Source organism: Mytilus galloprovincialis, chromosome 8 (genome assembly GCF_965363235.1).
Source record: "Mytilus galloprovincialis chromosome 8, xbMytGall1.hap1.1, whole genome shotgun sequence".
Taxonomy (NCBI): Eukaryota; Metazoa; Mollusca; class Bivalvia; order Mytilida; family Mytilidae; genus Mytilus; species Mytilus galloprovincialis.
Window position 1 is genome coordinate 90,800,480 of NC_134845.1, and position 14,250 is coordinate 90,814,729.

The 14,250-nt window shown below is 29.4% G+C and overlaps 1 protein-coding gene across 1 annotated transcript in view; it reads right to left on the minus strand.

Annotated features, from left to right (window-relative positions):
- Positions 1–420: 420 nt before the first annotated feature.
- Positions 421–14,250, minus strand: part of LOC143042823 (syntaxin-binding protein 4-like) — a 44,143-nt gene continuing 30,313 nt past the window's right edge. Inside the window, exons 16-20 of the mRNA XM_076215292.1 lie at positions 13,280–13,396; positions 12,352–12,398; positions 9,017–9,150; positions 8,576–8,633; positions 421–6,974 (exon numbers count right to left, since the gene is read on the minus strand). Coding sequence (XP_076071407.1) covers positions 6,857–6,974; positions 8,576–8,633; positions 9,017–9,150; positions 12,352–12,398; positions 13,280–13,396 — 474 coding nt within the window. The 3' untranslated portion in view covers positions 421–6,856. The remainder of the gene's footprint in view (positions 6,975–8,575; positions 8,634–9,016; positions 9,151–12,351; positions 12,399–13,279; positions 13,397–14,250) is intronic.

Here is a 14,250-nt window from a genome sequence, read left to right on the forward strand (position 1 = left end):
GTTGCTTATGATATAACAAATCCGGTAAATAGTCTAAGATAGTCTATGTTAGTCATAAGATAGTATCATGAAGTAAATTTGTAAAAAAAATCGATTCATGAACTATCCTGAATTTTTACCAAACCATTTGATATGGGAAATTCAGTTTGGTATTTTCCTTGGTATTTTTATTATTTTACTTATGATTTGGCTGTTTTTTCTTCAGATCCATGACTATTTGACCGCAAATGTAAGATTGTCTTTGGGTTAAGGGGAAGGAAGGTAATGATTGTTAAAGTCATGGGCTAGGGCAATACATTTCTCAATAGGAGCTGGGAAAGAGGGCTTGTACAGGCAAGGTTAACTTTGCTTTCCTTCTATACTTTTCTTCCATTTTATGTTTTTGAAAGTTTGCAACTGCTTTAAATAAATAAAAAAACAAATAATGATACATTTTATTAATATGTTAGAAACACTGAATGAGGACGGACACTTTCAGAGACAGACACTCGATATTCAATTACAGATCGTTTAATATACTTAGAGACAGACCTGAATAATAAGTGTAAAACTACACATTCAAGATATTTGCAGATAATATACAGATCAGTCTTTTGGTGTACATACGAAAAATTCTTACAAATTTTAAAAATAGGGTAAATAAGAAGACAATAATGTTATAATATCAAAGAAAAGAAAATGCCTTAAATTCAATAGACATTTAATTGTTTTATGGACTTTAAGACTTAAATCATAAGTAGCCAATACATGTCTAAGATTTGCTATATTATGAAAGTCGAGATAGAATTCATCAGAAATATGACAGTTAGTCGACAGGTCAAGCTTAAAAACTTGTTTCTGTAAAGATCTTAATGTTCCATAGGTAGAGTTGTTAGCAATCTATAAATACATCATATTATTATTCAGATTGTCTGATATTTTTGCAAATCATTGGCGGTACATTGATCAATAGAATTTCTCTTGATAACATATGATAAAAGTCATTGATGAATACAACATAACTATTAAATAATCAAGTAAAATATTCTCGCATATTGAAAAATAAATGCACAATACTTTCATAATTTTCATGTGTTATAAACCTTTGATTTCATATCATGTTCAGTTGAAACTTTAATTACAACCTTCTTTAGATTGCAGTTTAGAATTTGACATCTCATATAAGAAAATGCGTATGTTAATGACCATACTTTGATTTCTATATACATTTCAAACATTTTTTAAAGCTTTGTTTGTTAGCTGTCAAATGTAGTGTCACAATATACACATCATTGAACAGCTCCGAGATTCAACATGATTTGGATTTCTTAATATTATAATGTCCACAACCATATACCTAGATTCATTTCTGAATAGTTTCTAGTTTTATATGAGTTGATAAGTTAAAAGTTAAGATTTAAAAAAAAATTTCCTGTTATGAAAGTATCTTTGAAGCTATGGTTAGTAAATGATAGTTTTTATTCTACAAAGAAAGTGTCCATCGAAAAAAACAAACCACATGCAATTACTATGCAACTATGTACACTTAAGTAATTACTCTGTAACTATATAAATATACATGTATTAAATATCAAGAATAAATATTGCACATAAATACATTTGATTTAGTGTTGGAATATTGTTAAAAAAAAATCCCCCCCCCAAAAAAAATATATCATTAATTTGTTTTGACCTATATATCAGAATGAGGGTTTAGACAAAAGTCCTAATTTCTACTTTATACAATCCCTTATTTTTTTCTCGATTCATTACATTTTTTTTATTCTAATATTCAGTATTCTGTATTCCAATAAAATATTTTCTATACTCATCATTAAACATGAATACATTGGAAATAGTAAGAGTTTTATTTTATGGATTTCTTTATTGATATGGACAACAGAAAACAATGAGGTATTTTTAAGCGGAAATAAAAATTAACAACAACATATGAAGCATAATTATACATGTTATAGTACAGTATTAAACTATTTTTGCAAGAGGCATTTCACATTATAAGTTTAATAGATATAGGAAGATGTGGTGTGAGTACCAATAAGACAACTCTCCATCCAAATAACAATTTAAAAAAAGTAAACCATTATAGATCAATGTACGGCCTTCAACACGGAGCCTTGGCTCACACTAAGCAACAAGCTATAAAGAGCCCCAAAATTACTAGTGTAAAACCATTCAAACGGGAAAACCAACGGTCTAATCTATATAAAATATAAAAACGAGAAACAAGAAAGTTTAGAAATGTTTAGAGATGACAATTAAACGTGCGCATAGAAAAGTCACTGATGAAAAGACATTCAACATCATCAATTAGCTTTCTTTTGAATAAAAAGTTTTGAAGCCTTTCAAATTATTATTCTAAGGTTAATTTCTGAAAATATGTATGACTTATGCTGAATAAAGTATAGTAACTCACAACTTTAAATAAAAATACTTAATAAATTAAATTAAATTAAATCACAACACAAAATGGAAAACCACAAATCTATCACAGAAAAACAGCAAAAAGCATCTTGCTTAGTTACAAACTGCAAATCAAAGCAAAAACAGGACTGGGCTCTACAAAAAATCATTGATTTTTCAATGATTACATTAAAACAACATCTAAATTCAATTGAATTTGTGCAAACCAGTCCACTATATTAGCAGAAAATAAAAAAAATACAGGTTTATCAAAATCATGTTTAAAATCATTTTAGTTTAGCTTAAGGTAAGTTTTACCAATATTTTTTTCAAGCATTCACATAAAAAGGAGTGATACAGTCTGTGTTACTCAGACGCTTTGAATATATTAATGAAAATGGTTTTTCCACCACAAAACTTAATTTTTCCCCAGAACTGTTATGAATATTTAAGATCTTATATCAACAGTTCTTGTTGAAATTGATGAAAGAAAAAAAAATATTGAAAAGATTAACCAGTGAAGATAAGTGTTCAGAACATAATAATGCAGCGTGTGTATTAACCTATTAAACATACCCATTCATATGTATATATACCAACTATACAATTATCAAGATATTTGGTACACTAAATACTTCTATAATCACTAAATATGATAATTTACGAATTAGAAATACAATTCCTATTTATCACTGTCATTGAAAATACATTAAAAGGGGTTTGAACTTATATTAGTCCAGTGCTTATATTAAATAGTGTAATCATATATACATATATATATATCAAGTTTATAAAACAAGCAAAAATGCAACAGAAAAAATATATTGTAAATATTAAGGCTCTAGTCTGATTATTGATGTATTCAAAATAACTAAAAAAGTTTAAAATGTATCTTTTACCAAGCCATTCTGTCATATCCTCATTTTAATTTTGATTTACATATATATTCTTGTTAATTACAGCGCTTTACAGTTCTCAGACACTTAGGTTGACATTCAAGCGCCTTTACATACACAATATTTTTACAGTGTAAGAAAATAAATATTTTATTGCTACAAGCTCTAGAAAGGGGAAAAAGTGATGCTTCCTTTCACAAAAATTATAGCGCCTAGCAATAGTCTAAATTCTCAGCTTGCAACTAGATATCAATTTTGATTAATCTATAACTTTACTAAGGTATAAATTGTATGTTTACGTTATATGCTAAGTAATCATAAATACACATGTATAACATATACAAATATTCAGTTTATATATGTTACTATATTTAAAAAAAAAACAATTAGAAAGATACATGTAATTAGAGCACTGATTTCAAACAAAACCCATCTTATTTTGGCTCAATCAGTCTTACTTTGACATCCATCAAATAAATAAAAAAGAGCAAATATAAACAAACATTTGTCAATTTTTTTTCTAAAACATGCAAGGTTGCTATGGTTATTCTATGCTACCTTTGGCTCAATTATGCAAAATTTTGTTTTAAACAAAATTTGCTCATTGCTATTGGGAACCTACCAATTACTACCAACTATAAACATTGTATACATATTGAAATCAAATATCAGGTTAAAAACATTTGTTATTACAGTAATTGAAATATTTTCTTCAATTTCTAATTTTCAAGTCAACTTCATATTTTCTAGTATGGTTCAGGATCAATTCATCCCTATTTATATAGCTATTTATATATCATGTATGAGTACTTGATTTCTTTACAACTAAAAGACATGTTCATAAATTATATCACACCTCAATGATTTGTGTTCAACGTGAATACAAGTGAACAGAAATGATACATTGATAAAAGCAGTATAAAAATGAACATGCTGAATCAAGGTTTTAAGAATTAAAATAAAGCTTTTAAAAATCTATTGTAAAATACATAAAATGTGGAAGACTTCATAATTGCATATAGATGCTATCATCGTTGTTGCATTTAATTAGACTGAGGAAGATAGACCATGGTTCGTAAAGACTCACAACAATTTAATACATATTTGATTTTGCTTAATAATTCACTATCTCAAGTTACAAAACTGGATTTGGTATTTCTAGAACAATACAGTACTGAATACAGTTTTATGACTGAGAGCTGCAGTCAAAGACTTGACGTATAATAGAAAAAACATTAAAGGGAGCAATTATGAGTTACAGAAAATAACTATTTTTAGTTGTTTTATCTTAAATCAGGTTTAAATATTCATAAAATATTGAACTGTTTAATTAACATAAGTAATATCAATTAATGATATCCATTCCTTTCAGAAATAATAATCTCTTTGTCATAATTAAATACAACATCAGACATGATTTTTGGGGTAATTTTTTTTTATCAGATTTTACATTTTCATAAAATAAAGATTTTTTTTTCAACAGAATTAAATAACAATGGTCTATCTTCCTAGCAGAACAAAAAAAAAAAACTCATTGGCAAGATGATTACTGGCTTCATTTTTTCCCTAATACAAAAAATAAATTCAATCCAAATTTCCTAAACATTCAGATATATCATTGTATAAATGCCATACTTGTCATTTAAGTGACATTTTACGCATAATTTTTTCATCAGATGAAGCGAAATCATTTATTGTAAATTTTACATTTTAAACTATGGGAGTGTTTGTTTGTCCTTCAAACAAATGAAATAAAATCAATACAAATGAGCTGATTACATCTCCTTCATTTTCATTGGTTGATAAAAATAGACAGACTATGATGACACAAACTGGTGTATAAATAATTTAAAAGCATGCCAGATGGTTGATGGAATATTTGAAAATGGTAACAGTGATTTTAAATATGATAAAGCCTTTTTGGAATGCTATTTAAATTAAAAACAAAAAAGCTTTCATGGTATCTTTAATATCCATGTACTTCTGGGAACAGATAAATGCAATTGTCAAAACCATGAATGATATATAAAATACACAATGCTGACGAAAATGTTACCAACTTATATTTCTATTTTTTTTTATATATATCCATCTGCATCTAACATGTATCCTATAGAATTTTAATATTATGAATAATTCTATATTTAAATTATTTTGGGCTATTTCTTCTTTTATCATAAGACTGTTTCAAAGTGCCTTCCATTCCTCTGATGTGATAAATTTTTTAATCACCCTTAGCCGTTTAGAACCCTTGAACATTTTTAAATGGATTAGCATTTCGGTATCCAATACTTTTTGGCAAATACAAATGATTGTCTTTAAATGTCACATTCATAACTAATATTTTTGAAGCAATGGTAAATGAAACAAAATTTTAATCTGATAATTTCTATTCTTTCTTGTAAACTTATTACGTCCCATGCAAGATCAATAAGAATTCTTACATGTATATCAAATTATCAATAAATTAGTCTAAAAAGTTAAAACATGTCGTTAATAATAATTTTGTAAGAATAAACAAATATTGTTGATATCAATAGTTTTGGCTCTCATATGGCAATAGTATACAAGCAGACATTTTCACTGGAGTTTTAAGTCATTTAAATCTTGAAGACATATTATACATTAAAACCTAAAAGTTAAAATCTTCCAATAGAAAACTGCCATGAAATCTATTTTTAGGGTTAAAATCTAGAATGTTTAGTACTACACAAATAAGTTCAAAAGTTGTTGAAAAAATAAAATTTTAAATCTTTTATATTAATTTGCTTTTGAGTAAATTCTTATTCTAAATCTTACATTTCCTATATTCAAATTTCAAAATTTGACATTTCCTATAAATTGTATTGATATTTTAAATTTTACTTTTTTCTATATTGATACATGTATTTTAAATTTTACTTTTCCTATATTGATATTTTAAATCTGACTTTTCCTAAATTTCTTATTCTTAATTTGATGTTTCCTATACCCCCCCAAAAGAGGTCAACACTATGCAAAAGTAGTCAATTGATATTATTTATATCACACTAACTAGCTATAGACATTAACAAACAGATATAATCACAATAAATGCCAGTTCACAATAATTAGCAATTACAATTTTTCTCAAATAACCAGATACAATGTTAAGAATGGAACCATGCAACTTAGTTCATTAATATTAAAATACAGTCTGCACCAAAATTATTTCCAAAGATTAGTCCAATATTCTGATATTTTTCTTAAGTGTCTAAACAAATTTTAAAACAACTTGCTAGTCCAAAAAAGTTGTTTCCTAATCTGTGGACTAGTGGATAATGGTGCAGATTGAAAAAATGGAACTTATTCAAAATTCTTTAATATTCCACATAAATTATTCAAATCGTTAAGATTCCTTACATGTGAAGATATATTATCTAGCAGGTAGTACACATATATGTCTACCTTATCCCTCTATACATCTAAAAGATATTTTAATCTTAAAATTCACAATATTTGGAATTCAAAACAATTGCTAGCAACCAAATTCCATCGATGCCTGAAACACACGAGTCAGCATACATTATAAATGTCTATCATCATGATGCTGTATGCTTTAGTTCTGTTTGTTCCTCTTTGTTCTTATTTACTTGTATGGTAGCAAATTGCTGTACACCAGATCTAGGATGAGACCAGGTCGTAATCTGTGTTGAATGGCTGAAAAATAAATAAACAGTTTTAAACTACATTTTACATTTGAAAAAGCCTGTACGAAGTCAAGATATGACAGTTGTTGTCCATTCGTTTGATGTGTTTTATCCTTTGATTTTGCCTTTTGATTAGGGACTTTCCGTTCGAATTTTCCTCTGAGTTCTGTATTTTTGTGATTTTACTATTCGTTGGATACCAATTTCTGTGGATTTCATGGGTATAGCTTTTCCACGAAACTTAGTGTTCAACGAATTACCAATTCTCTATAACTTTATGTGCAGACTTTAGCAAAACCACGAAATCAAAATATCCACGAAAAAAACAAGTTTTCCTCAATCCACAAAAATTGGAACCCACCAATATAAATCAATCCACAGTACCCCCATACAAAAAATTGCTGTAAAAAATACAATAAGAAAGCAATCGTCAGAGGAAAAATTACTAGATATTAAATGTTAACAAGAATATCTGTCCATACAACACTATGCTGTGCTCGTACTATCTTATGTTGATAATCAGTTCAGCCATCAAAATCATGATCAAAATGGTAGTTATTCACATAATTATAGAAAAGTTCCCCTCAGTCTCACAACAAACAATTGTAACGAGTTTTAAATTTCACAACTAACTGTACTGAGTTTTAAATTTTAAAACTTACAAATTGTACTGACTTTTAACATTCACATGACCAAAACTTCAGGCTAAATTACCTTTACCAAAAACTTTAACCAGAAAATGTATTTATTACCCACACATCATATTTCTATGTTCAGTGATAGTGTATTCAGGTTCCAACCCTCAACTTAGCATATGACTTTAAAAGTTCACATCATACAAGATTGATTGATTTTTGGTGTATTAACAACACTTTTCAGAACCACATTTAGGCTATTTTGTGGCAGCCAGTTTTTATTGGTGGAGGAAGCCGGAGAAAACCATCGACCTTCAAGAGGAAAACTGACAATCCTAATCAATTAAGGTTGGAGTCAAGTACACCTGCACAAGCGGGGTTCAAACTCACAACCTCAGTGGTTAGTGGAAACAGTAGTAACTACTTAGACCACTCGACCACAAAGGACCCTCTCACATCATAAAAAACATGTGTTCTAAGTTTCAAAATTGTTGTTACAACAACTTTATTCAACTTCATTATTAACAACCTCATCATTAAACAGAACTGACGGAAGAACTCACATAGGATCTAATGCGTTCTGGGTAATATGTTCACAACAATACATCAAAACCTTGTGATTGGCTTAAACAATAGTAATTCAACCAATGACATAACGTAATTTTAATTTTGGGGTACGAATAAAAATGTTACAAAATCCTTTAGAAAGTCCAATACAATCAACATCAAAACATTGAAATTGGCTAACACATATCACAATGGCCTAAATAATGTGAATTTAATTCTAATTTTAAGATACAAACAATTTAATTACCCACAATACACTAGATTCCAAAACATTGTGATTGGCTTACAACAATCTAAACAATAGTAATTCAACCAATGATGTGTCATAGTTTTCATTTTTGGGGTGTAAACAATGAAATTATCCTTAATCCTAAATTTTCTGAAATGACAAATTACCACTTGTACTTACTTTAGGTAATACTTCATACCATCAGCAGTATAGGCTTCTTCCCAACCATACGGTAAAGCTGAAACACAGAGTTGATGCCTTTTGTAAATTAGTGCACATTAAACTTTGATGTTTTTTTAATATGGCCATGTTAACTTTATGTTAATTAATTGTATACAAAATGCTGAACTACTAAGTATTCGAAACACTAGGGTTTTACTATTTCCAGGTAAAAACTGTCTTAGTTGTACAAGTATTTGCCACACCTATTCAGAATTTTTTTAATGTGCCATAACTTTTATATTTGATTCAATCTTCAAACTGTTTTAATTTGAGCGCCTCCGATGAGTTGTATGTAGATAAAAAGTAATCAGCAAAACAAATTATAAAGCTTTGTATATTTAATGAGATAATTTAGATATCTTTTTATAAAGGATTTATGTGTATTTGTGCTTTACTTACGTTCAGCTTCAATAATAGATCTGACAGCACATACAACTTCTTTGGCTTCAGCAGCTATTGTCTTTGGTGATAACTTTTTATGTTTACTTAGATAAGCAGGTGGTTTGTTTCCTCTAGCGACTTCACCTTGCTGTCTACAAATTGATAAAATACATATATTGATAATATCCTTATATTTATCTATCATGAAAGGATATTGTAAAATTTAAATATCATAAGCTGTTTTGTTTCATTTTATATTTAGCTGTTACATTGATTTGCTTAGTAGTATTCATTGTGAATTTATTATTGATTAGATAACAAGACTTATGGATTTTTATATTTTCTAAAGACATGTATACATATTTTGGCAAATCCAGAAAAGGGCTATTCCAGAAAAAAATGTATTGGGGGGTTGGAAGGCACATTATATTAATAATACATGGGTGATGGGTATCAGAGCAACTTTTCACACTATAATGCACTATAAGTCTCAATTACAATTGTCTGGGTGGCGGGTGCTGACAAAAAAAGCCTTCCAACCCCCCCCCCCCCATACATTTTTTTCTGGAATAGCCCAAATCAATTTTCCACAAAACTAAAATGTTTTCCATAATCCATGAAAACAGGTAATTACAAATTCCACCAAGAATATATGACATCTTAGACAAAAGACAAGTCAGACCAAGGCAACTTGGGCTTATTCAAAATAAACTTTGATAATTTTTAAATACACTTCTTAAAATACTTTTTAAATACACTTCTTATAATACTTTTTAAATACACTTCTTGCCAGTTAGAACCAGATGCTCCGCAGGGCGCAGCTTTATACGACCGCAGAGGTTGAACCCTGAACGGTTGGGGCAAGTATGGACACAACATTCAAGCTGGATTCAGCTCTAAATTTGGATTGTGATTAAATAGTTGACACAGCATAGGTTTCTGACACAGAATGAATGTGTTCTAATGAACTTAAAATTTTTGTTTTCTCTTAGAGCAATTCACTATGCTGTTGAATATTAATCCTCTCAAAAAAATGTTTGAAGAAATTTTCTTTTTTATTTATGAAATTTCAAATGAGAAAAATTGAACCCAATTTTTTTAATCACATCCCCCTTTCCCTTATTCCAAAACTAATCTCAATTAAAATTTTTAATGGAGTTTGCAACAATAACTACTCATTTAAATACATCATAAAATATTAAGATGTAAAAAAACTGCTTGTTATCACTGAATGGTAAAGATTATTTTAATTTATCAGTTGGTAGTAAAAAGTGAATATACATTGTATATTGTATATATAACAAAGATTTAAGTTGATTCTGGACAAAGAAAGATAACTCCAATTAAAAAAAAATCTTGCTATTGCACAATATTTTGCAATTAGATATTTCTTGCTTACTATTCTGGACAAAGAAAGATAACTCTAATTAAAAAAAATTTTGCTATTTCACAATATTGTGCAATTAGATATTTCTTGCCATTGAGCAATACTGTGCAATTGAAAAGACTTGCTATTGCACAATACTTAATATAATAATTTTAGATCCTGATTTGGACCAACTTGAAAAAAGTAAAATCACAAAAATAAACTCAGAGGAAAATCAATTCGGAAAGTCCATAATCACATGGCAAAATCAAATAACAAAACGCATCAAAAACGAATGGACAAGAACTGTCATATTCCTGACTTGGTACAGGCATTTTCAAATGTAGAAAATGGTGGATTGAACCTGGTTTTATAGCTAGCTAAACCTCTCACTTGTATGACAGTCGCATCAAATTCCATTATATAGTCATTATATAGATGCGTGAACAAAACAAACAGACAAACTGGGCCCATAATAAAAAATCTAAGTACATTTTTGGATTCAGCATATCAAAGAACCCCAAGATTTCAATTTTTGTTAAAATCAGACTAAGTTTAATTTTGGACCCTTTGGACTTTAGTATAGACCAATTTGAAAACAGGACCAAAAATGAAGAATCTACATACACAGTTAGATTTGGTATATCAAAGAACCCCATTTATTCAATTTTTGATGAAATCAAACAAAGTTTAATTTTGGACCCCGATTTGGACCAACTTGAAAACTGGGCCAATAATCAAGAATCTAAGTACATTTTTAGATTCAGCATATCAAAGAACCTAACTGATTCATTTTTTGTCAAAATCAAACTAAGTTTAATTTTGGACCCTTTTATGGTCATAAACCTTGTGTTTAAATTTCATAGATTTCTATTTACTTATACTAACATTATGGTGCGAAAACCAAGAAAAATGCTTATTTGGGTCCCTTTTTGGCCCCTAATTCCTAAACTGTTGGGACCTAAACTCCCAAAATCAATACCAACCTTCCTTTTGTAGTCATTAACATTGTGTTTAAATTTCATTGATCTCTATTTACTTAAACTAAAGTTATTGTGCGAAAACCAAGAATAATGCTTATTTGGGCCCTTTTTTGGCCCCTAATTCCTAAACTGTTGAAACCAAAACTCCCAAAATCAATCCCAACCGTTCTTTTGTGGTCATAAACCTTGTGTCAAAATTTCATAGATTTCTATTAACTTAAACTAAAGTTATAGTGCGAAAACCAAGAAAATGCTTATTTGGGCCCTTTTTGGCCCCTAATTCCTAAAATGTTGGGACCAAAACTCCCAAAATTAATACCAACCTTCCTTTTGTGATCATAAACCTTGTGTTAAAATTTCATATATTTCCATTCACTTTTACTAAAGTTAGAGTGCGAAAACTAAAAGTATTCGGACGACGACGACGACGACGCCAACGTGATAGCAATATACGACGAAAAATTTTTCAAATTTTGCGGTCGTATAAAAACATTTCAAACCTTTAAAACTGAATAAAAAGTGTCAATATATGGACCAAACTAGTTTTTGTTAATGGTCAGAATTGTCTTATAAAGTGGTCCAAGTTGTTTTAAAATTGATTCCTCTACCAAAACCATGTGTGAGTGGTTAAAAAACTGCAAGCACAGAAACATAGCAGTGGTTCTGTGAAAACAAAATATGTATGTGCCTATCCCAAGTCAGGAGCCTGTAATTCAGTGGTTGTCGTTTGTTTATGTGTTACATATTTGTGTTTTGTTCATTTTTTATATAAATAAGGCCATTATTTTTCTCATTTGAATTGTTTTACATTGTCATATCGGGGCCTTTTATAGCTGACTATGCGGTATGGGCTGTGCTCATTGTTGAAGGCTGTATGGTGAACTATAGTTGTTAATGTCTGTGTCAGTTTGGTCTCTTATGGACAGTTGTCTTCTTGGCAATCATACCACATCTTCTTTTTTATATCATACAATTTCCATAGAATTGTTGTACTTTTTACGTACCTAATAGATAACACATTACTGCCTCCTGTCATTATTTCATGTACATTCTGCCAAAAAATGAATAATTAAATTAAATGCCACACCAAACAAATTACTGTAAAAAAGTATCTTTAAGTTTTCATATTACCATGAAAAAAAGCTATTCTAAATTAAAAAATTTTAGTGAGTGCTCTCACATACCCCATGTCCACACATTGTCACTAGACAAATAAAATTATTGTAGGGGAAAAAAAATTGAATCATAATATACATAGTATGTCCTTAATTACTTAAAAAAGTTTCATGAAATTCTTTTGTGTGGTTTCAGAGAGTTGCCATGACAAATTTTGCAGTAGTATATTGGGGCATATAAGTTCAAAAGGGCGCAACTCCTAGAAACAAAAATTGAATCATACTTTCCTGTCGATATGCACATCTACATAGTATGTCCTTATTATCTAAACAGGTTTCATAAAATTATGTTGTGGGGTTTTGAGTTTTTGCAATGACAAGAACAGGACTGATGGACAGACAGACAGACAGACAGCCAGACGGAGAGACAAAAACATTATAATTAAATGCAGGCTACTAACTCAACAGCAAACAATATACTGTTAAAATGTTTCATTTGAGCATAGATCAAATTTTGCAATTTCAAAGCAGAAACGTTTTTGCTAGGTTTTATGTTCCTCTTTTCTCATTCCTGACTCTTTATAATACCCTATTCTTCCTTAAATACAAGATTTCGCAATTGAACTTAATTTAGGCTGTAAACAAACAAACAATTTATATTAGAAATATGATTGAATCTGTATTCTCATTCATCATCTTTATCCAATACAAAAACAGAAGTTGTTTAACAAAGGGAGATAATCCCTAGTATTTAGGTTTGGAAATAATAAAATTATGTCTTCAAATACTGGAATACATGAATATCACAAAAATTAACCTCTGCAAACTGTAACAACTTTTCTGTAGCCACTTCATACGTCTTCCTGCCTGCTTCTGACTTTCTCAGCTGACAAGTCAACACCGCTATCTTTTGCTGTGTAGCTGGATTAACTTCCTGTCAAAATATTTACAATTCTCTTTTACAGAAAATAATCAAAGGTGTGTAAGGTTACATAAACTGTAGATTATTATCTTCTGTAGCACGGATTCTCATGAATTTTGTGGGAAAAAACTGAACTGATGTACAGTAGTTGTCGTTTGTTTATGTACTTTATACGTGTTTCTCGTTTCTGTTTTTTTATATAGATTAGACTGTTGGTTTTCCCATTTGAATGGTTTTACACTAGTAATTTTGGGGCCCTTTATAGCTTGTTGTTCGGTGTGAGCCAAGGCTCTGTGTTGAAGGCTGTACATTGACCTATAATGGTTACTTTTATAAATTGTTATTTGGATGGAGAGTTGTCTCATTGGCATTCACACCACATCTTCCTATATCTATTCAAATTAATTATCAAAATAGCAGATGCATAATTTCATGTTTGATAGTAAAATATGCCTTAATTGAATTTTGTTGAGTTATTTTCTTGCAGTTGCCAATACAATTTGGCATTAAATCCTTTATGAAATAAACAGAGATGTGTCCATGGGACACAGATGATGCTCCCTCCTGCATATACATGTAGCGTAACAAAGGGATATATCTAGAGGACTTTAAAAGTGGCACCACCAACATTGGAACTTGGTGTATGTTTTATATTAATAAGCATGATGTATAAGCATCCTAACATTTGATTGAGGCAAACTAAAATTAGAGAACAGAAACCAATTTTTGAAGGTACAGTTGTACTTGGACTCATTAATGCCCTCTCTGCTACAGCGTGTATTCATAACTGAATCATTGTTTTGTAATAAAAATTTGTTCAACAGGTCAAAACTGCTTTAAGAATGATAAATTTATTTAACACTATT